At 42.0% G+C, this 27080-nt stretch overlaps 1 protein-coding gene across 1 annotated transcript; it reads right to left on the reverse strand.

Moving 5' to 3' along the window:
- Positions 1-536: 536 nt before the first annotated feature.
- On the reverse strand, positions 537-23711 carry LOC121478732 (NACHT, LRR and PYD domains-containing protein 13-like). The gene is made up of 8 exons (XM_041733972.1): positions 23411-23711; positions 13429-15016; positions 11079-11237; positions 9474-9641; positions 7745-7915; positions 3573-3743; positions 2759-2929; positions 537-711 (listed from the first exon to the last, which is right to left on the reverse strand). Exons 1-8 carry the CDS (start codon positions 23709-23711, stop codon positions 537-539), a joined length of 2904 nt encoding a protein of 967 aa, XP_041589906.1.
- Between the last annotated feature and the right edge of the window lie 3369 nt (positions 23712-27080).

Genomic DNA, 27080 nt, shown 5'->3' on the forward strand with positions numbered 1-27080 from the left:
TCTCTCTCTCTCTCTCTCTTCTCTCTCTCTCTCTCTCCTGAATGAATAAATTTTAAAAAGACACTACTTAGGTTTCTGACCTTATCTCCAGAATACTGAATAAGGTGGAGAGTATTCTAATTAAATGCTCTATTTCAATGCCTGGAAGGGGCAATACAGAGCTTGGTAGTCCAACCTCAGGGCCTTTACACATGCTACTCCAACTTCCTTACAACACTCTTCATTTCTTGTCACTATGTTGCCCAGTATGTTCATCACTACCCACATGTGGCCATTTCAGTAATTCAAACTGAGGAAAGTCAAGAATTCAGTTCCTTGGTTGCACCAACCCTGTTTCAAGTGCCCAGTTACCACAGGCTGCTACTGACCACTCTACTGGACAGTAGTTACAGACTGTTTCCATCATTGCTAAAGGTTCTGCTGGCCAGCACTGCTTTAGCAAATTAAATGCAGAGTGAACTCAATGTTTGCTTTAAAACATTAGCCATCCAGCCCCCTTCTCAGCTAGTGCTTCCCAGTATAAAAGTCACTGGGGATTACCCAAGTTTCTGTAGTTTGCACATTGACTTTTTCAAGGCCTTCCACAGTATGCTGACTCCACTGGGCTCCAAGTCATTCTCCAAAAGGTTCAAGTTAACCAGGCTTTTACTGCTTGTGAGAACAGAGGAGAGATGCTGGCAGCAAGCAGGCGTCAGATTGCATTTCTCCAACCTAGGGGTGGGTGGGAAGGAAGTGTGAAAGATGGTCCTCTAAGACTGAGAAGTTAGAAATGAGACCAGATCTAGGAAAAAAGTCTGTGGTTAAAGCAAACTGGCTTACAGTGGAGAGTTTACCACATACTGGACACTTTTCCAAATGCTTACACATAACTCATTAAATCCATATACCAGTCCTGTAAAAGGTAGCCAATATCAAACTCCATTTGCCAGATGAGGAAACAGAATGTTAGGCTGCCCAACTGTGAAAGAAACAATGCTCTTAAAAAGTGGATGTGAATAAGGTCCTTGAAAGAACTAAAATAAGATTACAGCCCCTTCCTTACATTTTCATTTTGTTTCTAAATTCCACAAAACAAAATCTGTATTCCTAGTAGCTAGTCAACCATATGTTCAGAGATGAAAATGACAAAGTGTTATATCAGTTTAAGGTAGTGGAAATTTCCACCTAAGTGTACAAAGAAACGGGACAAGTGTCTATACATGAAAATTTTGATACATAAAGAATAAAGGGAAAGAACAGGTTTCCTTAGGGTGGAAGAAGTTGGGTAGGATCCAGAGAATGCTTCAACATAAAGGTACTATTTGGTGGACAGGGAGTGAATGGCATAAGAAAAATGGGTTCTGGGACTCCTGGGTGGCTCAGTGGTTAAGCGTCTGCCTTCCACTCAGGGTCTGATCCTAGAGTCTGGGATCAAGTCCCACATCGAGCTCCCTGCATGGAGCCTGCGTCTCCCTCTGCTTATGTCTCTGCCCATGTCTGTCTGCCTATCTGTCTCTGTCTGTCTCACGAATAAATAAAATCTTAAAAAAAAAGAAAAATGGGTTCCATCATACAAGTGTGTCCTGTCTCTGGTCTAGCACCACCTGCAGGGCTTTTACCACTATGTTATATATTGTTGACCTTGACCATGTACCTTTAATAGTATTCCCTTGGTCATCTAGGCCAATGTTTCTCCATGAACTGTGATCTTTTCCTTAGAGGGAGACTAAGCAATGCCTGCAGAGTTGGGAGGTGCCATTGGCATCTGGGGGGTGGAGGCCAGGGATGCTGCTCAGCATCATACAGTACACAGGAGAGCCCACTGCCAAGCATTACCCAGCCCAAGGTGTCAGTAATGCTGACCTTGAGAAACTCTGGTCTGATAATAAAGATGGGACCCTGTGAACCCAAAATAAGACACTCAGGTGCTGTATGAAGGCTACAGCATTGGAGAATGAAACTGGATGAAAATGAACTGAATATTAGGCAGGGATTCATGATTAAAAACAATACAATAATAAAAACAATACAATAACTGTTGCAAACATTTTATTCATTTCTTCATCCAGGGAGAGGCACCTAGAGAGTGAGGTCTTAAACCAGACCAGGATTATTTTTAAGGCACAAACAGAACCCTGAATTACTTGCATAAATCTGACTGTTTCTTCTTTACCCACAGGATAAAGAATACTGCACCTGAAGATACTTCTTAAAGGGCAAGGATGTGGTTTAAAAAAAACAAAACAAAAACTACAACAAAAAACTCTGACTTATTTCACTTATGGGCATAATGTCCTCGAGGTCCATCCTTTTAATGCAAATGGCAGGATTTCCACAAAGAAATACTGTATGATCTCTAAGCATTTTGTGAGTAGAATCACCACCCGTGTGAAAAATAGCTATCACGTAAGCCACACTTAACCAAAACTCCTATTATTTTAGTCTAAACCATCTTAGTTAGCTGAACAAACACATCACCTTATGGTTAGAATCAGGCTTCTCCTTAGAAAAGACTCTGGAGCAGGAAACATGCTGCACCTGCCCCCTCCCTACGATCCCTTTGATTGAAACAAAGAATACTTACAATATACCAAGGAGGGAGTAACTGGAATGAACTGCTGTCTCTGAAGTTGAGCCTTATCATTAAGCAGAATAGATTTTTAACAAGAGAACTTTGTTGTTCCCCACCTTCTTGAATCCCCAGGTGACTGCATATTATTCCCTCCCAGTGCAAGAGTAGAGAGGGGGGCTTCCCGAAAAGAGAACAGCTTCAACTCACCCAAGTGTGTTCAATTCACAATTCGGATCCTGTAGAACCTCACACAGGTGTTTCACTCCATTATCCTGAACATCATTGTTCCTGATATCCAAAATCTTCATGTTATGATTATGCCTGAGGGCATTAGCAAGCTCCTGACATCCATCTGCTGTGAAAGAACAATCTGACAAACTACAAAATAAACATAAGGGGGAAAAGAATAACTCTTGAATCCTTAGACTTTGCTCTATGTACCTGAGCTGAGCCCATGCCACAGTCTTCTAAGGAAGAGAGAGATGCCAAAGCCAGACTTCTAATTCTGAGCCCTGGGAAGAGGAGGGTGCTGGTCAGGAGGTCTGAGGACTCTATCTACTTCATAGAAAAGAAGTAGACAGAACAGCAACGCAGCTTCCACCCCATGTCATCTACAAGGAGCTTGCACCTTGCCTCTGGACTTCACCTTGTACCATCTTTCCCCTTTGCTGATTTTTTTGCTTTTTCTACTTCCACTGTAATAAATCACAGCCACAAATTTGACTGCATACCAAGTTCTTGAAGTCCTCTATGAGTCAGTCATCAAACCCACAGGGTGGTCTTGGGAACACCCAACACATGTTGTGGTTGGTCCTTAGCAGTTATTCCAGTACCCCCACCCCCTACCATAGGCACCACCACCCATCCCCATCTACCTCCTCCAATAGAATCTGAAGTTCCTCTATGTGAGCAATCATGTCTACACCCAGGGCTCCAGCTCTACATGGAACTCAGGCATTTGCAAGTCAATTCACATGCTCTCTTCACAACATCTGGAGGACAGAAAGGCAGTTGAACTCACTCCAGGTTCTGTAGGCTGCAGTCCGGATGACTCAGGGCCTTACACAGAAACTTCACTCCCTCATCTCTCAGCTTATTCCTCCTCAGGTTCAGATGTGTCAAACTCTTGTTCTTAAGGAGAGCGTCTGACAAGTACCTGCAACTGGGCGCACCAAGCTGGCAGAACCAGAGCCTATGGGGCAAGAGCCACAGAGACAAATGCTCAGGCAGGAAGGTATTCCAAATGGAGGCCCCTGGGGACACAAGCGTCAGGCTCTGCCTCTGAATTCAACCATGGTGTCCCCCTTAGCCTCAGTCCAGAACATGCTGAGTATCTGTGTTACTTATCCTTTCCCAGATTTGCGCAATGAGCACATCAAGAACATGCTGGTCATTAGTGGTTTAAAAAAATATAAGAAGCTTTTGCACAGCAAAGGATACAGTCAACAAAACTAAAAGACAACCTACAGAATGGAAGAAGATATTTGCAAATGACCATATCAGATAAAGGGCTAGTTTCCAAGATCTATAAAGAACTTATTAAACTCAACACCAAAGAAACAAACAATCCAATCATGAAATGGGCCAAAGACATGAACAGAAATTTCACAGAGGAAGACATGGACATGGCCAACACACACATGAGAAAATGCTCTACATCACTGGCCATCAGGGAAATACAAATCAAAACCACAATGAGATACCACCTCACACCAGTGAGAATGGGGGAAATTAACAAGACAGGAAACCACAAATGTTGGAGAGGATGTGGAGAAAGGGGAACCCTCCTGCACTGTTGGTGGGAATATGAAATGGTGCAGCCTCTCTGGAAAACTGTGTGGCGGTTCCTCAAAGAGTTAAAAATAGACCTTCCCTATGACCCAGCAATTGCACTGCTGGGGATTTACCCTAAAGAAACAGATGCAATGAAACGCCGGGACACCAGCACCCCGATGTTTATAGCAGCAATGTCCACAATAGCCAACCTGTGGAAGGAGCCTCGGTGTCCATTGAAAGATGAATGGATAAAGATGTGGTCTATATATACAATGGACTATTACTCAGCCATTAGAAATGACAAATACCCACCATTTGCCTCAACGTGGATGGAACTGGAGGGTATTATGCTGAGTGAAATAAGTCAATCAGAGAAGGACAAACATTATATGTTCTCATTCATTTGGGGAATATAAATTATAGTGAAAGGGAATATAAGGGAAGGGAGAAGAAATGTGTAGGAAATATCAGAAAGGGAGACTGAACATAAAGACTCCTAACTCTGGGAAATGAACTAGAGGTGATGGAAGGGGAGGAGGGCAGGGGATGGGGTGAATGGGTGACGGGCACTGAGGCGGGCACTTGACGGGATGAGCACTGGGTGTTATTCTGTATGTTGGCAAATTGAACACCAATTAAAAATAAATCTATTATAAATAAATAAATAGATAGATAGATAGATACATACATACATAGATACATAGATAATGATTGGGGTGCCTTGTGGCTCAGTTGGGTAGGCTTCTGACTCTTGATTTCAGCTCAGGTCATGTTTTCAGGGTCTTAGGATTGAACCCTGTGTTGGGCTCTGCTCCTAGCAGGGAGTCTGTTGAGAATTCTCTCTCCTTCCTTTGCCACCCCCCCCCCCGGCTTGCGCTCTCTCAAATCTTAAAAAAAATAAATAAATAACAGAATGATGGTCAAAATATATCAAATTTCAGTAACGCAAGAAGAGCAAGTTCCGAAGATCTATCATACAGCATTGCACTTATAGTTAACAGTACAGTATTGTGTGATTATAGTTCTCTAAGATTTAGAATTTTCTATGTATTTAAATTTTCTATCTTAAGTGATAGCACAAAAAAGTTTATTTATTTTTTTTAAACTTTTTTTTTTTAACTTTTATTTATGATAGTCACAGAGAGAGAGAGAGAGGCGGAGACATAGGCAGAGGGAGAAGCAGGCTCCATGCACTGGGAGCCCGATGTGGGATTCGATCCCGGGTCTCCAGGATCGCGCCCTGGGCCAAAGGCAGGCGCTAAACCGCTGCGCCACCCAGGGATCCCCAACACAAAAAAGTTTAATAGTAAAAAAGGGGAAGGAGGAAGCTTTGGAAGGGGACAGATACGTGTATGGCCTTAATGGTGGTGATGGTCTCATGGGTGTGTACTTCTCCCTTAACTTACCAACTTGTACTCGAAATACATAGGACTTCTCACGTGTCAAAAAAGTTTGATGCGAGAATTTTTTTAAGTAAAAATAAAAAATAAATAGAAGGGAAAACATTTTAAATGACCTGGAGGCAGCTAGGAATGAACCTAAGGCTCTGGAACCAGTCAGACATGGGTTCAAATGCTGCTCAGCCATTACTAACTATTGTCAGGCATGTTGCATTATTCCCTCCAGCCTTCATTTCTTGCTAAGCTGGAGATTATGATGGCCCATCACAGCACTATTAATGATCCCATGAGCCGTGACAGGCAGTGCTTGGACAGTACCTGGCAAGTGTGCAATACAAGTTGTAGGAGATATGGAATATAAAGAGATTCTATCAGCATTAGATATATATAATATGTATACCATATATATTATAGATCTAAAATATATAGGTGATAGGTTATATTTACATGATGTTATTGTATAACATCATGATTAAAGAGATTATATATATTTTATGTTATATATTAATGTATATATATTAAATATATAATTATATGTTATATTGTTATAAGCATAATTATATATATTCTTAATATAACCTATAACTGTCATATTAGTTCATATTACATATGTATTAATTAGCTATTAATATTACGGTTTTTTGAGGCTCAGTGCTGAGTGAGTGCTAACCCTTGGGTCCCTAGCTCAGATTCTATGGTCTTTCACCATTTGCTCCCTTGGATGCACTTTTTATACTCACCTGAGCAATATCCAATTCCAGGAAAATCCATCTCTTCATCTATTCCACACCTGCCCCAGAGAAGCACAGTGTAGCTAAAGTAGAAAACATCTACGATATCACACTTGGCACCTACCACTACCAATAGACTCATCCTCACCTGGCAACCCCCTGGAGACCTACAGCCCTAAATAAACCTCCTCAGGTAACATCTCTATGTGGTTAATAGGCATCTCATGCTCCCATGTCCCAAATCAACCCCTCACACTCAAACCTCATCCTCCCCTGTCCTCCCCCCCATGTCAGAAAATGGCACCACCTTTCACCCAGCTGCCAAGCCAATCACCTGGAGGTGTTTCAGTTCTTTCCTTCCTAAACTGCCACTAATTTGTCAGGAAGTCCCATTGCCCCTACCTTCAAGTATACTCCAAATCCTACCATCTCACTCTGGCCAATTTGCTCTCATCCTCTTGCCTGATTTACAGGCACTTGCTTCTGCTATTTTTTGCTTTCATTATAGTCCACCTTTCAACAGCAATCTGGGTGATCTTTCAGAGTATGTCCCCATACAAACTCCAGTCCTCAGATGACATTTCTCCTCCAAACAAAATGGATTCCTTCCCGCCAGAGCATATTCCAGGCATCGTCCTGTCTCCTCTCTAGCTTTATCCTTGCCCATCACTCACATTATCCCAGCCTTACTAGTGGTCTTGCTGTTCCTATGACACCCCAAACTCACTCCATCCTCAGGTTCCTCTGCCCTCCTCTTCCTTCCCTCTGCATGTGGCTTCTTTAATGTCTGGTGGCTTCAGTGTCACCTACTTGGATAGACTGGTGAGAGAAGACTACCAGGAAACCAACCCACTACTTCTTGTCTACTTATTCCACTTTGTTTTTCCTCCTAGCTGAACTACTAGTTTTTGATTTGGGGGATCTCACTCATACATCTACATCCTCCACACAGGCAAGAAGCTTGTCTGTCTTGTCTACCACCTCAACCTTGGTGCCCAACTCTGTGTCTGGAGATAGGAGCTCAGATGTTGTTTGGATAGATCATAATGTCCCAGTATCCTTGTTAAAACTGAGGTCCTTGGCACAACTTCCAGAGATTGATTCAACAAATCCCAAGGTGCTACTCAAAACCTACGTTTAGAATGATGCTTAGTACATGGAGTAATCACTCAATGCATGTTAGAACTTAATGATATAAATGGGTCCTGAATGAAGGACTTATTGTTTTCCTCCATGCCCACCCCCAAAGAGAGTCACTTCTAGAAATGGAGCCAAGAGGAACTTACACCAGTCTCTCTAAAGCACACTCAGGATGAGTCAGGGCAGCACAGAGGAGTCTCACACCATCATCTTGGAGTGGATTAAATCCCAGGCATAGTCGAGTTGTCCTCTGGGTGCTAGAGAGGTGCAGTGCCAGATCCTGATAGATGGCTGCTGACAGGTTGCATTTCTCCAGGCTGTGGAAGTTACAAGTGCAGGGTAAGCCTCAGCCATTCCCACTTTCTCTTTAACTCCCAGTCCCTTTAGCCACACATCTGGGACCGAAACATCATGAAAAGATTAAAGTGGATAAGGAACAAAAGCTTTAAGAAGAAAGGGTGAAGTTTCTCAATATCAGCCCTACTGACCTTCGGGTTAGATCATTCTTTCTGGTGCTGGTGTGTGTGTGTGTGTGTGTGTGTGTGTGTGTGTGTGTGTAGGGGGAGTAGGGAGTCCTCCAGTGCATTGAAGGATATTGATCATACCTGGCTTCCACCTACTACATGCCAGTAGCATTCTCCTCTCCCAATTGTGAGAGCCAAGTAAGTGTCCAGACATTGCCATATATCCCCTAGGGGACAAGATCACCCCCAGTTTAAAACCACTGAATTTTCCCTGCTCAGCGAGGAATCTGACTCTCCCTCTGCCCCCCTCTCACAGTTGTGCTCTCTCTCCTCCTCCTCTCTCAAATAAATATTTTTTTTAAAAAATGGGGCACTTCAGTGGCTTAGTCAGTTAAGCTTCTGCTTCAGCTCAGGTCATGATCTCAGGGTCCTGGGATCAAGTCCTGCATTGGGCTTCCTGCTCAGTGGGGAGTCTGCTTCTCCATCTGCCTCTCCTTGTTGCCCCCCAACCCCGCTCATGTTCCCTCTTTCTCAAATAATCCTTAATAATAAATGAATTAAAAATAAAACCACTAAGTTTAGGGAAGGCTGGCAAGCAAAACTCCCACAATTAAGGTGAGGGCAAAGCTGTCTTAAGACAGAGCCCTAAGGAGTAAGGTGGAAAAGAATGAAGGTAAATAGTGTGTCATTGGGAGTAGGTAACTACAATAGGGGGATCCCCAAGTTCCCCCTAGAAATGCTCCCACTGCCACCCCACCCTACCACTTAACTTTGCAAAGACACCATTTTGACAAGGCAAGAGGACTTACGACAGCTCCTTCAGGGAAGATGTTGACATCCCAGAGGGCCCCTGCAGAACCTTCATACCTGAGAGATCATTGTCCCCCAGGCTGAGAAAGCTCACACTTGAGTTCCTGCTGAGCGCCATAAAGAGATGACGACACACCAGAGGGGTAAGGCCACATGATTCCAACCTAACAAAGGGGCCCCAACACAGGCAGTTACTCCAGGGAAGAGGGGTCTTCATTTGGAGGCCTTTCTCCACAAAAGCTTATTTCTCCTTGTTCCTCACCCTTACCCCAGGCAGGATGGCCCCACGTCTGTGCCACTCAGAGTGTGGTCCACGGTCTAGCACCACCTTGGAGCCTATTGGAAATGCTAGCTATCAGGCCCCCCAGCAGTACTGCTGGGTCTTAGGGCATGGATTCCAGGACCCTGCATTTTAACATGCGCCCTCAGATGGGTCTGGTAGACATTAAGTTTTGCAAAGCACTGCCCTGTACCCACATACTCGTTCCCTTTGTTCCTTTTTCTCTACATCCCTTTTGCTGCCATGCTGAGTCCCATCCTCCCAAGGCATCACGAAGCTAGGGTTGATGTGGAGGACAGATCTGGAAAACCAGAGATTTACCACAGATACTGGAGGTTGCAGGCTGAATGCCTCAAGGTTTTAAAGATCATCGTGGACACAGGAACTCCCAAGTTGTTCGAGCTCAAGTTCAGATGGGTAAGCCTGTTGTTACCATGTAAGACAAGGACAAGCTCCTTCAGAATCTTCACAGGAGTTATTGATTTGCACCTGAGGAAGGGAGGAAGTGAGATGGCTGGCCTCATGAAGGGGAATGCTTCTTCTTGACTTTCTACCACACACACATACACACATGCACACACATGCACCGCCTCCCTCAAGGATATACATATATAAGGAATCCAAATATTGAAGCATAGTTGGAAGTATTAAATCAGGAATCAATCCTCTCCCCCACCAAGTCTGCCATAAGAGACCCTGGAGCTGCCCACTATTCTAGGCAGGGGATGACCCCTGCACGCACGCGCACGCGAGCGCGCGCGCACACACACACACACACACCCCAACCCAGGATGGTCTGGTGAGAATATATCTCTCCTCTTGTTTTTTCTTAAATCTGTTTCTCCTCATCTCTAGAACTAAGTGATAAGACCAAAATGGAGGGGCAAGAGGAAATGATGAAAAAGTCATATCCTAATAAAGGATGTTTAAGGTTGCCTCCTGTGTGTTTGATCCCGTTCACAGAATACACTGAAGTTTGAGGACAGTCACTACTGGCAAATCTCTCTTAACTCACTGAATCAGTGCATGCATCTGGTTTTCAGAGTTCAAGGTAGTACTGAATTTCAGAGGAACAGTAGGAAGTTGGTGTGGACCCCAGAGCATCCAACCCAACACCTTCTCGAACTCCAAGAGTCACTCACTCTGTCCTTACTCAGGTAGCAGCTCTTCCCTGGCTGCTTATTCAAGCGCCACCTCTATTCTTCTCTACCTTTGAGTCAGATTTGGGACCCTGTGATCTCTATTTACATCATGTGAGAGGTTTCAGTCCAAAACGATGCTTCAGCTCCAATGAGTAGATATTTATTACTCAAATATTTTTGAGATAAGAGAGGCCCTTCTGCTAGCTCTATCAAAAAATGCAAAGCCTCCTCTTCCACACCCTGAGTGCCTTAACGATTTCCTCCTGCTTTGGGAAATCTCACTGTCTCGTACACTACTCTGGTCATTTAAGCTTGTTTCTCCAACACTGTAAGCTCTGTGAAGGCAAGAATTATCCATTCCGTTCACTGCTATAAGCTCAGAATGAATAAGAGATGCTCAATAAATATCCATTGAATGAACAAATGCTTCACCACAAACTACCCACCTTTCCTTAAGATCCAACCCTTCATAGGGCTCCACATAAACTCTGGCTCTCCTCAAATGCTTTGTCCCAATCACATGCTACAAGTTTTCTGCTCCTTCATATTCAGCTCAAAATAGCAGTCTTATGGAAAAAACTAGTTTGTCTACTTGTACCTCTCATGCAAGATCACTCATGACAGACTGCCAAGTCTTTGCCTAAACTCACACAAACACATTTATTTATTTTATTCTCACAAGCACCTGAGCTTACTTTCTGGAAAACAGATACTCACTGCAGCAATCAAGAGGAAAATGCCAGATTATTTTCCAATGGAACTTTTCAAACTGTGTCACACTTACGTCAGTTTTCGGAGCTTACACCTTGGATTTCTCAGCTCATAACAGAGTTTCTTCATTGATGAAGTATTAAGTTTGCTGTTACTCAGATCCAGCTCACTCACATGCCCATTGCAAAACACGGAGCAAATATCTTGCCACTGATAAATCTTGGAATGTGGCCTTGTTGTTTATGAGAGAGAGAAAGAAGGGTTAACTAAAGTAACACCTAGAGGTGGTCTACAGGAGGCAAAAACTGTCCCAAAGGAAGTGTAGGAATTCACTGGCGTTCCAGGCAGGAAAATCATGGCCCCCAAAGTATAGTTCTTACAGTTCTGGATCTTTTATTCCAACAATCCTCAACCATCCTTTTCAGAGGAAACAAACTGCATAAGAGAGGCCACGGACAAGGTGGCCATTGGTATAATCCATAAGTTCAGACAAGACCTAAGATAAATTCAGAGCTGTGTTACCTATAATATTATTTAATCTCCATGCTCCAATTTTCTATCTCTAAATGTACATAATAAAACTTACCCTCAGACAGAACATGAGACACTCCTTACTCTGGGAAATGAACAAGGGGTGGTGGAAAGAGAGGTGGGCGGCGGGGGGGGGGTGGCTGGGTGACGGGCACTGAGAGGGGCACTGATGGGATGAGCACTGGGTGTTATGCTATACATTGGCAAATTGAAATCCAATAAAAAAATAAATAAATTTTAGAAAAAGGAAATGGGGTTTTAGGATATGTGGGGACTTTTACTTTTCATCTTATTTGTTTCTGTACCTTTTTAGTGCTGTGAGTTTGTATTACCTTATTTTAAATCTGATTTTTAAGAGTTACTAAAAATAAAAATATGACCATTAAAAATAAAACTTACCTTCATAGAATTTTGCAATTAAAATGGTTTATGCAAATATTTAGAACAGGGTTATTAGAAATTTGGAATTTCTTTAATGTAGTAGGCTCTCAATATTTACAAGAGTAAAAGAGCATCCAAATCATGAATTAGATTTTTTATCTCCAGTGAAGAAAGTAAAACAAAGAACACATTAAAATCATCTGAAGGATATAAAATTCTACATGGTGAGCCCAGAATTCTAGCATTGGGTAGAGCAATATTTCCAACCATGGTGTGCATGTATGTGTGTGTGTGTGTGTGTGTGTGTATGTATACACATGCCACATATTCATATGTTTAACATCCCAGTTAATTCTGAGATACAACAGAATTAAAAACCACCAAGGAAAAGAAATACTATAGAGAAACAGACTGTCCTTAATATTGGAAGGTCTGTTATCAACTTTAGGGAAAACATGACATCTTCAGCTTTAGGATAATTGTGTGTAAGGTGAGGAATGGTGTTGATGGAGTATTAATCCTTACAATAAATGGTATTATCCTTTGGAAAACATTTGGTAGTAAGGACACTTATATAACCCAAAGTGAATACTACCTAAATAAAGCCCCTATTTAGGTTTTAGGGAATCTAAGACTGGACAAATACATGACAGCCAATATATATTGAATATTTAGGGCTCCAGACCCCAAAACCAAACATCTTATGAATATTCCAATCTGAGAAAACACAGGTTAATCTTCTCAAAATTTCTATTTGTACAACCAAAATTGAACTGGTATTTCTTGTAGGTCTGAGGGTCAAGCAAAGGATTTGGGAACACATAGCAACCTCTGTCTCATGAGAGAAGTTTAGAAAACACTCTTAGGGCCTAAAATAGCTAGAACACTCAGATCGACTTATCTCCTAGACTGGAAGTCAACAGTATCAGCAATGGGAAAAGGTCATAGGGTAAGAACTAGAAGTAGTTTAAGTATCTTTGGGATTCCTCTTCCAGGAGGCAAAAGTACAAACTCTTCATAATAAGCTTCAGGATTTAGTTGACACAATTGGACCCATCTAGAGCACCCCAACTCCTGCTCAAAGGAGAGGCACCAGCATTTTGAGATCTGGAGCTCTGGAAGAGAGCTGAGCATTGATCCAGGCTAAGCTGCTTAGTGGCTATACTGACATAAGAAAATTCAGTTTTTATTCAGTTTTCTCATCTATGAGTGGCAATAACACCCTACCCTCCATTCAATAATGGACATAGCTTCGGTAGAGATCTTAGCACAATGCCTGGCACATACACCCTCACTTTGCAGGACCTGAAATGGAAGCTCCACCTCAAAATAGATCAACTGAAGTACCTGGGGAATCCCTACAGGACACCTAAAGGGAAATAGTCTTCTAGGTTGGAATGACCTAGAATGTTTGGTCAATCATAGCCAATGATAACATAACATATCCCCAGTTCTTCATGGAAGAACTCAGAGCCTGGAAAGATGGGAGGGAAGTGGTTTGCATTACTCACTCCAGAGTTTCCACACTGAAAGTCAATTCCGTTTGAGGGATGGAACTGGTGACAGAAAGCCTTAGCTTACTTAAACTTCGACAGTGCTTTAGGCAAAATGAAGAAACTTGGAGTTGTTGATTCCCAAAAATATTGATGTCAGCTTCAAGGAGAGGACTCAAAATCTGCCTTACAAAGTTTTCCTCCTGAGTCTCATATAAGCATGAAAAAAAGTGTAGGAACTCAAAACGGTTAAGGACAATGTCATAACTTTTTAATTCCTCTGCCCATTCTAATAATTCATCCATTATCCTTTGACCCACTTTACAACACAAAGTATCTTCCAGTTCTCTTATTAGGCTTCTTTTTAAAAGGCCAAAGAAAAAAAGAGCCATCTGATTCCAATAGAAGTTTCTGTCAACCAAAGCATCATTCAGTAGCACCCTCATCTCTTCATGCTTTGCAGGGCCACCAATGGATCCTTTTGTCCCCCGAAGTACATAGAACATGGCCCCCAAAAACACCTGGAAACTCTGATGAGTGAAAGTAACACACTCCTCACAGTCATTTACCTTACGAAGAATATTCAACCTGAGGAGAGAACCAATGAGATGGGCTTCCAGGCACTTGTGTTTGAGGTCCTCTTTTGTAAATGTGAAGTTCCTAAACCACATCCCCTCTGCAGCCAGAGAGCATAGGGCACTCCACTGCTCTGGCCAGTTCTGCTCTGACAAACTCACCTCTGCTGTGGCAAACAAGCTGGAGAAAAAATGAACATACAGACTGGTGGTGGTCTGGGTGCTTATCTGGAAATGAGGATTTCTTACCATCTGCCGTTTCAGGCAGGAACACACAGTCCAGCATACCAGGGGGGCAGAGCAGAAATAAAACAGAGTCTCATTTTTTCTTACCCAATACAAGACTTTCTTAGCTTTTTTTTGGTCACCAAAGTACCTGATGAAATATTCCTCCCGGTCTCCCTCTGTGAACCCTAAGATTTGTACAAACCATGGATTCAGTAACAACTTTTTAAGATCCTTGGTTCTGTACTCTTTGGTTGTGATCAGTAAGGTAGCCATGGGAACCAATTCTTTCTTCAGCAAGTAGAACAGGATTCTGTTGACTGGGAGTTGCTGATACCAGTCTGTACATGGTGGGCTGTTGTCCAAGTTGGAAGGCATGTCCATTTCCTCAAAGCCATCGATGACAAACAGGAGCCTCTCGGGATGACTCATGAGCTCTTCAATGGGGACCTGGGAGTCAGGCCAGTCCCAGGAAAGCAGGCCAGCAAACGTGGTATCCTTCATGTCTTTAACTTTATGGCAGCTGATAAAGAAAACATAGGAGAACCTCTGCTGAAAGAGAAAGCCCTCTGCCCAATGCAGCATGGCCTTCATTGCCAGAGTGGTCTTCCCAACCCCTGCTATTCCCTCCAAGATGATTGTCTGTGGCTGGGCTCCAGTCCTGTTAGGATACAGGAGGCTCTTCAGTTCTTCATGTTCCTTCTCAGTTACATTGCGGAGATATATATGGTCTTCAGGCCATGGCATGTTGTCCCACATCATCAATATTTTAGCCTTCATCCTCTCTCTGTATCTTCTTCTGTGAACTAAAACAGAGAAGTGAAGCAAAAACAGAACAATGGTCAAAATGAATTTCAGCCTTAGGAATAGTAAGTTTTTAATATTAAACCTTGAGCAAGACAGACAAGTTCTAACTCTAAGAGTCTAGCTTTTGGGAGGAGCATGGTGGTAGAAAGTAGCAAAGATAGCAGAATAGTTTGAATACATACACAAATAAACACAGAATATGAGACTGAGAATGCCCTTTGAAGGGCAGAAGGGATCTGTAGAGCCTTCTGCAGGACAGTTAACACCAGGATTACAAGAAGCCGCCAGTCCAAGATGTAGAAAGAGAGGCTTTCAGGCAGAGTGAAGGGCTAATGTAAAGGCCCTGAGACAAAAGTAAGAACATTCTAGAGCACAGTGAACAAGGTACCCGACAGGGGCACTCAACTGTGGGGAGGAGCTGGTCACAAGTAGCTTTGTTCTAAAGGTCAAGAGATAATAAGCCCTAATCTACATTTTTAAAAGGTCACTGTTGCTTGGAGAGGGATTTATGGTACAAGAAAGGAGCAAAGAACCCACTTATGAAGCTGCTTCTGTTTAAGTGAAAGTGGGTAGGTTTGGTCAAACATATCCATTGATAACATAACAGCAACAACAATAGGTCCCTGGTTCTTTGTGGAAACACTTGAGTAGAGCTTGTGAAGAACTAGAGGACAGTGTTTAAAAGAAGATGAATCGACTTAAGGTACATATTGAGAGTAGAACCAATAGGATTACTAATAATTTCTAATAACAAGGGTGTGGGGAATGCTAAAGAAAATAAAGTTGTACATGCATTCTGGTCTTGTGGCTTAAATATCTTGGTGGAGAGGATTCCTTTTACCACACACACACACACACACACACACACACACACACACACACACACTTACTTCTGCTGGAAAGAGCAGGAGAGTAGGAATACCAAAGCCCCACCCTCGCATTTTCTTTAGGGCTGTGATGCTTTGTGGAGACTTCAACTAATTTGAACCCCAGTTCCCTTGTGTATAAGTTCTAAATAAGCAGGAAAGAATGGAAAAACATTTTTTCTTTTACCTACCAGAGGAGAAACGTCATCTTCTGGAGGTGGGGTCCTTTCTGCTCAGATTATCAAAGGTCTCTGAAGGCTGGCATGCCTCAAATATTCAACCTTGCAGAGCTTTACCCCATCTCCAGACAAGAACTTTTGTTCTGGACTGACCTCAAGACTGGACCATTCAACCTTTAAGAAATGGATCTCATGGATCCATCTCCCCCTGCCCTTTGTTCCCTTCCATGCAGCAAGAATTGGAAAACATGTGAATCTAAACACAGGTGGCAGGGACACCTGGGTGGCTCAGTGGTTGAGCATTTGCCTTTGGCTCAGGGTGTGATCCCCGGATCTGGGAACAAGTCCCACATCAGGCTCCTTGCAGGGGGCCTGCTTCTCCCTCTGCCTGTGTCTCTGCCTCTCTTTCTCTGTGTCTTTCATGAATAAATAAATAAAATCTTAAAAAAAAAAAAAACTCAGGTGGCAGCTACAGCAGAGCTACCCTTCCTGTCTCTGCCTCGCTGCCATCTAGCCAAGAGGTCTTGCTATCCAGATGATACAAAGCAGAACATACACACACACATGTAAATTCAAAAGAGAAAAACTGCATGACAGAGAATACTTGCCATCTATAGGACAGACTAAGAGGTCATTCATTTTCTATGACTAATGTGCCCTTACAAGCCAATAAAGAAGACAGCAAGCTGAACTCCAATAAAAAAAATATGAAAAAAATTTTTTAAAAATTAAAAAGAAAAAGAAGAGAGCAAGCACACCCCCCCCAAAAAAAGTAGAAGGGGAGAATAAATGGTTATTTTGCAAGAAATAAACAGGCTAAAAACAATTACAGTTTTCAACTCACTCATAGAACAAATGCAAACCAAATATTAAATCAGAGCAGAATTTTTGTCAAGTTGGCAAATATTTGAAAGAATCTGTGTTGGGGCACCTGGGTGGCTCAGTGGTTGAGCATCTGCCTTTGGCTCAGGGCAAGATCCTGGGGTCTGGCATCAAGTCCCACATCAGGTTCCCTGTGAGGAGTCTGCTTCTCCCTCTATGTCTCTGCCTCTATATATATATATCTCATGAATAAACAAAATCTTAAAAAAAAAAAGAATCTGTGTTGATAGCAGGATGGCAAAACAAACATTCATAGTATCATTGGAGAAGTCACTTTATACAGCCTTTTAGAAGATCAATTTACCTTCAAAGCTTAGATTCTGCATGTGCTTTGATTCAGGAGTTCTAGCTTAGGCACAACTTCTACAGAAATACTTGCAGATGTATATAATGGGTCATGGATGTTTATAGAAGTACTGTTTAATATGCACACACCCAGAAGCCTAAATTTCTACCAACAGTGTAAGCTATATATAGGCCATACAATATATGATATGCCCATACGATGGTATATCAAGTAGCTATTAAAGAGTGAGGCTAATATGTTTGTACTGCTTGTTGTTTGATACAAACTGATATATAATCTAATTCATGAAGAAAAGCTGGAAGAACACCAAATTTTTAAGCTGGCTACCTTTATGGAATTAACTGATAATATAGGAGACACTAAAATATTAAGCACACTATACCATTTATATCTGCTTGTGTAATCACTTTATTCTAACCAAGAAACAGAGAACTTTGGGAACCAAAAACTGCTCCAGAAGCTGAAGAAAAATTTTAAAAGCTATTATATTTGAAAAGGATATTAATAAGAAGAAATACTGTTAAGAGTTTTGATACTAAAGTTATTATTGGTGAAATAGACTTCACAGAAGGTATGATAGAAAGTTGAAGGGAGGGACGCCGGGGTGGCTCAGCAGTTCAGCATCTGCCTTTAGCTCAGGGCGTGATCCCAGGGTCCTGGGATCAGGTCCACATCAGGCTCCCCACGAGGAGCCTGCTTCTCCCTCTGCCTGTGTCTCTGCCTCTCTCTTTCATGAATAAATGGATAAATCTTAAAAAAAAAAAAAAGTGGGGGGATCCCTGGGTGGCTCAGAGGTTTAGCATGCCTTGGGCCCAGGGCGTTATCCTGGAGTCCTGGGATCAAGTCCCGCATCAGGCTCCCCTGCACGGAGCCTGCTTCTCCCTCTGCCTGTGTCTCTGCCCCTCTCTGTGTCTCTCATGAATAAATAAAACCTTTAAATAAGAAAGGAAAGGAAAGAAAAAAGAAAGCAAAGAAAAGAAAGCAAAGAAAAGGGGAGGGAGGGGAGAAAAGAAAAAAGAAAGAAAAGACAGGAGCCTGGGTGGCTCAGTTGGTTAAGCATCTGCCTTCAGCTCAGGACATGATCCCAAGGTCCTGGGATTGAGCCCTGCATTGGGCTCCCTGCTTAGCTAGGAGCCTGCTTCTTCTCCCTCTGCCACTCCCCCAGCTCGTGCTCTCTCACTCTTGTATGTATGTATGTATGTATGTATAAATAAATAAATAAATAATAATAAAGAAAAAGAAAGTTGAAGTAATCTTTTAAACAAACAGAGATGGTAGCATGGGATTAAAAAGTTACAACTGGGGGGAAGGCAGAATGGGTAAAGAGGAGATACAGGCTTCCAGTTATGGAATGAATGAGTCACAGGAATAAAAGGCACAGTGTAGGAAATATAGTCAATGATATTGTAATAGTGATGTAATGGGACAGATGGCAGCTATACTTATGGTAAGCACAGCATAATGTATAAACCTTTGAATCGCTAAGTTGTACACCTGAAACCAATGTAACATGTCAACTATACCCAAGATAATTTAAAAAATAAATTTTGTAAAAAAAAAAAAAAAGTTATGATCTAATGTTAGTCCCAGGAAACACAATGCCTGATTAGAGTTGCAGAAAAAGAACAGAGATGGAATAATTAATGACAAAAAATTAATAATGCTGAATATTTGAGAGCAGAAAAGCATGTTTTTATAGTTAAATGTCCTGCTTAGTATCCATCCCAATTAAGAGGGTAAGGACCCCAAGCCTAGTCACCCCATAACATTTCAGAACACAAGGGTGGAGGACCCCATAGGCTTTCATAGTGTAAGAGATAGGAATTTCTTACATTGTATATGACCTAAGTTATCAAGGTTTAGCCACACTGGGCACTAGATGACCAGAAAAATAGAGGGAGGGGCGCCTGGGTGACTCAGTGGTTGAGCATCTGCCTTTGGCTTAGGTCGTGATCCCAGGGTCGTGGGATTGAGTCCCACATCAGGCTCCCCACAGGGAGCCTGCTTCTCCCTCTGCCTAGGTCCTCTGCCTCTCTCCATCTTTCATGAATGAATAAAATCTTAAAAAGAAAAGAAAAGAAAAAAGAAAAGAAAAAAAAAAGAAACAGAAGGAGAAGCACTCTCAAACCACAATTATACCCATGCTGTTCATCACCGGCACACTAGAGAAATTTTCAGGCAAGCTCTCAAAGAGATTCCCTCATACTGACTTTTCTAAGTTATTATAAAGGGGGTCCCCTGAAACAGTGGTAAGGAAGACAGATAGAGGTAGGACCTAAGCAAAAGGGGGACAGCAACATTCGAGAGTAGAAAGTGGAATTTGAGATTAAATCAAGCCCAGGAGAGTCCATAGTCCTGCAGCTTCAGGAAACTGTCTAGAAATAGTGACAAGGGAGCTGATAGGTTCCTTTTTACATCCCATTGCATTACACTTCCCAACGAATTTGGAGAGAATGATCGCACAGAAAGTTTAAAAAGGAGTTCGCTCAAACAGGCAATGGATTTCCCCAAAAGAGATATGTGTAGGGGGCTGAACAGCGATACCCCACCACCACCACCAAAAATGAGATATGTCCATATCCTAATCCCCAGGACCTTGTATAACAAATGTAAGGACTCTGAGGAGAGGAACTTCTCCTGGATTGCCCTACATGTAGCCAAATGTATTCTTACAAGGGACAGAGTTCTGACACAAAACAGGAGGTGGCCATGTAACCACAGAGGCAGAAATTGGTGGGATACAGCCACAAGCCCAGGATTGTCATCAGAAGCCAGATAAACGAGGATGCTGCTCCCCACAAACCCTAGGAGAAAGCACGGCCCTGCTGATACCTTAATCTTGGACTAATCCAGAAACATTGAGGGAGTAAACTTCTGTTATTTAAGCCACCCAGTTTGTGGAAATATATTATGGCAGCTCTAGAAAAGAGCATATAATCCTGATGTATTATGTGGCTCAGCATTGATTTATATCCAGGACACTGAAAATTGATTGCTCCACGAAAATAATTGGGAGAGATATTTGCCTACCATGACAATTGATTGAAAAACCAAGAGGTTGGAGTGTTAATCCCTTTTGAGCATAGTAATAGTGAAAGTGGCAGCTTAGAGTGGCGTATAGTTGCTTCTACAGAACAGAACTCAAGAGTTGAGAAATGGATTGATGTTTTTCATTACAAGATTTAGGTTTCTATGATTCTTTCTGGATTATGCACTAGTACGAATATTGGAGAAAACCAAACCCGTTCCACAGCTGCATGTATAACTTTGTCAACATGGAAATCTCCAGCAGTCAACTGGTACCAAAAAAAAAAGTTACCTATTAATGCAACAAAATCATAAAGTCCAGAAACAGACACTATAATCTAAGAACAGAGTAGAGTCAGAGAAATTATCCAGGTTACAGTAACTTATTATTCAACAAGCAGCAGTGGAAGAACAGGTTGGGAATGGTATAATTTCCTGAATGCTATAAACTGAAGAAAATTTCAGAGGTGGTGGCAGTTATAGATCCAATAAAATGATGCCCCATCAAGCAATCTGTCTGTGATCACCATAAAGTATCATACAAACCTTTTTCTTCCTCTGGCACCTCTGCTTCTTCTTGGTTTGGATCTTGGGGTCCCAATGCCTGTTCCATCTCTGAAACACACAGTGATGGTGGGATATTGAGATACCCAGGCTGCAAATAGCCAATGATACTCTCTACAGATCCAATTATCACTCTGACAAGCTTAAGACTGAAGAGACAAAGTAATCATGTCTTCAGCTCCATCAACTCAGGTGCTCTGAACCCAGCCATCCCCTGTCAGGAATGCTCTCTCCCCATACCCATATGGCTCACTGCTTGTCCTCCAAGTCTTTGCTCAATTTTAGCTGATGGTGCTAGGCAGTCCTGATTAATACTGTATCTGATCCCTACAGTACATACCCAGGACTCTCCCCACTCACCTTTCTCTTTTGCCATTGCATTTGTCACCTCCTAACATACCACGTAGTATACGTATTTCTCGCATTCAGTACCTCTCTTCCCACCCCACCCCCCACTGAAGGAGGGGCACAAATGACTAGCCTCTGTTTGCTTACTTATCCCAAGCATGTAGAACAGTGCCCAGCTCATAGAAGCCACTTTAATATTTCTGGATACCAGAATACTAGAGAAATAAAAGCACCAATTGGGTTCTAACTCAAGCCTCACTCTGTATGTTTCACAAAACCACTCTGAATGTTCCATTCCTCATGAGCTACAAGGGCCCCTTCCAGGTCTAACTCACACAGCAATAATTCCTATTCCACTGCCCAGTGCTTAGCTGCTATGAGCCAATGTCCTGTAAGAGATAACTCTAAAGGAGACATGGCTCTTAACATTTATAATTCCATTGGTTGTCAAGGTTTGCAGGACTTGATCTGCATAGCTAGCTGGATCCTGGGCTTCCTCCTCATGCGCCAAGCTCCTTTTATCTGTACACCAACTACATGGCATGTTGCATTCCTCTGTTGCACATAAACCCAGTGATGGGACCCCTCCAGATTACAGCTTTGCTGCCACAAACCATAGCTTAACACAGTAAATCGAAGGCTTTAGATATAGCTGGGGCTGCCTGTCAAAAGAGCCAACATGACAGCCTAGAATTTAAGTCCAATTCCTTAAAAAAAAAAAAAAAAAAAGTTCCCAGTTCTGACTTCCCTTCGTCTGTCTAGGAAAGTTTACTGAACTACAGATTTACCTACCCAAAGTCTGTTGAGGTAGTCCTGGGTAGGGTGGAAGGTACATGCAGTGAGAGGACAAAGACATTCTCAGTTGTGATACTACCCATCTGGCATTATCCTCAAAGTAGCACCTGGAACCCAGAAAGAACTACCCTAAAGATAAATGAACATGTGAGAGCCTCTGGAGACCTGCTACCTGGATTCAAGTCACCTTGGGCAACTTGAGCTCTGGGTCCCCATTTCCTTGTCTACAATACTGGAATAACAGGACCTCCTTCTTATGAGTGCAGTTAAAGACTACATTCGAATGCATAGGAGTCATCAGGATCAATGCCTAGCTCTGAACAAGTACCAGCAAAAGTTAGGATGATTTTCCCCAGGTCTTAGAGACAACTGGTTCGGCCATAAAGTCGCATATACACTCCTAAGGCTCACCAGATAAAAACCACATGGGTCTTTATTTTATAGGAAAATGGATCGGTGATACATTAAAAAAAATGATGGAAACAAAACCAGTACAACAGTTTTACCCTTATTCACTGGTTATGAAACACATCACCACCACAATACTACACAATACAAAGGCACACCAGGTAGGTAGCTAACTAACTACTGCAACGCCACCATAAACAGCATGCACTTTACTTTTTAAAAATATTTTTAAAAGTCTGATGCTTGCTTATGGATGTGGGAAGGGTTATAGCTTGTGAGGTTTTATAAAGTGGAAGGAGAGGGATCTAAAATTAGTACATTTTGGGTGGGTGTGGCTCACGCTAGGGTAGCTGGTAGATGTTTGAGGTATGTATGTGCATGTGTGCATTTTGTATATTCCTTCATGGCTTGGCTCAGCTGGGTCCAGTTTTGTTGGCATTTCCCAAGTGTTTCCCTTGCAGGAAAAAAAAATCCTACATAAGCAAACATTAAACTCCTGATACTCAAATTACTAATACTACAGCCGTATTGGAAAAAATGCACTGTACTTTTTTTTTAAGAAAGATTTTATTTATTCATGAGAGAGAGAGGCAGAGACATAGGCAGAGGGAGAAGCAGGCTCCCTGTGGGGAGCCTGATGCAGGACTCAATCCTGGGACTCCAGGATCACGCCCTGGGCCGAAGGCAGGAGCTAAACTGCTGAGCTACCCAGGGATCCCTGCACTGTACTTTCGAGAAAGATGATTTGCAACACAACTGAGTGTACCTCTTAGTTTCCTGTTTTTGCTTTGGATCACCATTCCTTCCCAGGATGGAACTCCAAATCTTTGTAGCCTTTATACCTTTACCTTAAACTTTCATAGCCCACCAGGGAGATTCTTTTTTAGGTATAGCTAGCAATTTGGTATGACTCCATAAAAATCCAGCAGCAATCTCTTTGTTCCTATGAGCTCCAGGCAGATGCCTCTTTGTGCCCCCGTTCATCTGTTCATCCATCCCTCATGTGGACCCACTCACCATTCATCGTTGCTCTAATTTCCATACACAACGAAGTCAGGTTCATGTTCTCAAAGATGCTGAGAGTCACTTCCCACATCTGTTTTTCTGAAAAGTATTCACTCAACAGACATAACAGATTAATGGGATCAATGGCTTTCAAGTTTGCCCAGGGGATCTTCTGGAAGTTCTCAAGCAGCAGCTGTGGGGACTGGAGACACAGCTTGAATTCCTCCAGCTGAGACTGATCCAGGCCCATCAAGTAAGACAGAAGCTTGTCATAGGAACCATTGTCAACATAGATGTTCGCAGAGGAGCTCATGTTGCTCAACACACAAGATTTCTAGCTTTGCCCAAGAACTGTCACATCCACAAAACAGAGCCTGTAGAGAATAGAGTTGAAACCATAAGCCAGATTTCACCTCCTCCAAAAGAAACCTACATCCTTTTTCTACTTTCTCCCATAGCACTTCCTGCTACCTGTGTTTGTATACTTCTTTCTCAACGCTGCAAGAGTGTAAACTCCCTTGGGACACATGGTCTGTTGTAGGCTACACCCCTGGTGCCTAGAGCAGCATCTGGCACACAGGACAGAATAGGAGATACTGAACACTTACTCTACACTATGATCCATCACCCTCGTTTCATTCTCTAAAACACCAGTGACACAATTATCACCAGTGACATGCCAATTATCTCTATTGTATAAAAGTAAAAATGAAATGACATCTTTAAATTACTATAAAGAAAAGAAACCCCACACTGCCATCTAGATTATATGTCCAATGAAAATATCATTTAAAAATGAAGGCAAAGGGGGCACCTGGGTGGCTCAGTGGTTGAGCATCTGCCTTTGGCTCAGGTCGTGATTCCAGGGTCCTGGGATTGAGCCCCATATCAGGCTCTCTGCTCAGTGGAGAGTCTGCTTTTCCCTCTCCCCGCTGCTCCACATGCTTGTACTCTCTTTGTCAAATTAATGAAGTCTTTTTTTAAAAAATTAAGGTAAAATACAGACTCTTAACTATTGAGAACAGCTAATAGTGACCAGAAGGGAGATGTGTGGGGAATGGGGAAAACAGGTGATGGGGATGAAGGACACTCATTGTGATGAGCACCAAGTGATGTAGGGAATTGTTGAATGACTAATATAGATCTGAAACTAATATTACTCTATATTAATTGGAATTTGAATAAAAACTTTAAAAATGGGGATCCCTGGGTGGCTCAGTGGTTCAGTGCCTGCCTTTGGCCCACGGCATGATCCTGGAGTCCTGAGATCAAGTCCCACGTCAGGCTCCTTGCGTGGAGCCTGCTTCTCCCTCTGCCTGTGTCTCTGCCTCTCTTTCTCTCTCTCTCTCTATAGATAGATTAGATAGATAGATAGATAGATATATAGATATATAGATTAGATATATAGATATATAGATATATAGATATATAGATATATAGATATATAGATATATAGATATATAGATATATATAGATATATAGATATATATAGATATATAGATATATAGATATATATCATGAATAAATAAAATCTTAAAAAAAACTTTAAAAATGAAGGTAAAACAAAGATGTTTCCAATCAAATACCGAGTTGCTAGGGGCTGGTGAGATGTTGGTCAAAGGTTATAAGTTTTCAACATGAATGGAACTGGAGAGTATTATGCTGAGTAAAATAAGTCCATTAGAAAGACAATCATCATATGATTTCACTCATACGTGGAATTTAAGAAATAGCACAGACGATCATAAGGGAAGTGAGGGAAAGCTGAATGGGAAGTCATCAGAGGGTGAAAAGTCATGAGAAACTCTTAACCATAGAAAACAAACAGAGAGGTGCCTGGGTGGATCAGTCTGTTTAGCATCTGCCTTCAGCTCAGATCATGATCCCAGGGTCCTGGATTTGAGCCCCACATGGGACTCTGCGCAGCAGGGAGCCCACTTCTCCCTCTTCCTCTACCACTGTGCCCCCTGCCTACTGTTCCCCTGCCTGTGCTCTCTCTCCATCAAATAAAATCTTAAAAACAAAACAAAACAGGATTGCTGAAGGGAATGTGGATGGGGGGATGGGGTAACTGGGTGATGGGCATTAATGACAACACATGATGTGATGAGCACTGGGTGTTCTACACAACTGATAGATTATTGAACATTACATCTGAGACTAATGATGTACTATAGCTTGGCTAACTGAAATTTTTTTAAAAAAGAAAAAAAGCTGACGTGTGCTCCCCAAACAGAAAAAGGAAATAAAGCTGATGTTTCAAAAAAGAGGAATACAGAAGTGGTCACTGTGTGGATAAATGTGTAAGAATATTAACCCTTGACAACATATTGTATTATATCAAAATAATAAATACATTAACACATTATAACATACATGGCAAAACAGAAACCGTGATAAGGATGAGAAGTAAAGGAAATGCAGATACTCCATGGTTCCTGTTATGATCAGTCATGACCTCGCAGGCAAACCACTAATCAGAGGTAAATACTGAACTCTCTACAGTAACCACTGTAACAAGAGAATGTAACAAAATATTCCTTCAGAAAATGAAGAATAAAAGCACAGAAAACAAAGAGCAAGAGGACATACCAAAACCACAATGTGTTGGCAATCATAGAAACATAAATAAGATAAATACTGATTCAAGAAAACTATCTGTCAAACTGGATTAAAAACAAATGGCCAACAGACACATGAAAAAATATTCCACATTACTTGGCATCAGGGAAATACAAATCAAAACCACAGTGAGATATCACTTTACACCAGTGAGAATGGCTAAGATGAACAAGACAGGAAACAGCAAATGTTGGAGAGGATGTGGAGAAAGGGGAACCATCTTGCACTGTTGGTGGGAATGCAAACTGGAGCAGCCACTCTGGATAACAGTGTGGAGGTTCCTCAAGACGTTAAAAATAGAACTACCCTATGACCCAGGAATTGCACTACTAAGTATTTACCGCAAAGATACAGATACAGTAAAATGAAGGGCTAAATACCCAGTATATAAAAAGCACATAAGTATCAGAGCATAGAACATTTAAAGTTACTATGAAAAAATGCAGTGTTCACACCTAACCAGAACTAGCAAAGCTATAATATTATCTAAGTACATTTATTTTTTTTAATTTTTTTAAATTTTTATTTATTTATGATAGTCACAGAGAGAGAGAGAGAGAGAGAGAGAGAGAGAGAGAGAGGCAGAGACACAGGCAGAGGGAGAAGCAGGCTCCACGCACTGGGAGCCCGACGTGGGATTCGATCCCGGGTCCCCAGGATCACGCCCTGGGCCAAAGGCAAGCGCCAAACCACTGCGCCACCCAGGGATCCCCTAAGTACATTTAAAGGTAAAATTATCACTAAACACATTTTATAACAGAACCAGTCCAGCAGGAAGATAGAGCAGCTCTAATTTTGTATGTACCTAATACAGCTTCAGTTACATAAAACAAAGATGTAAATAAAATGATTAATTGGGGGTTTAAACACAGATCTCAATAACTAAGGGAACAGGCAGGAGAACAGATATAGAACATTTGAACCACATCATTAACCGATCCGACCTTACTGATATATGCATATAGAACACTACCCCCAACAACTGTGATATATGCATATAGAACACTACCCCCAACAACTGTCATTCATTCATTCTAATTTTACTAATGGCCAGAACACT

Source organism: Vulpes lagopus, chromosome 2, assembly GCF_018345385.1.
Source record: "Vulpes lagopus strain Blue_001 chromosome 2, ASM1834538v1, whole genome shotgun sequence".
Classification (NCBI taxonomy): domain Eukaryota; kingdom Metazoa; phylum Chordata; class Mammalia; order Carnivora; family Canidae; genus Vulpes; species Vulpes lagopus.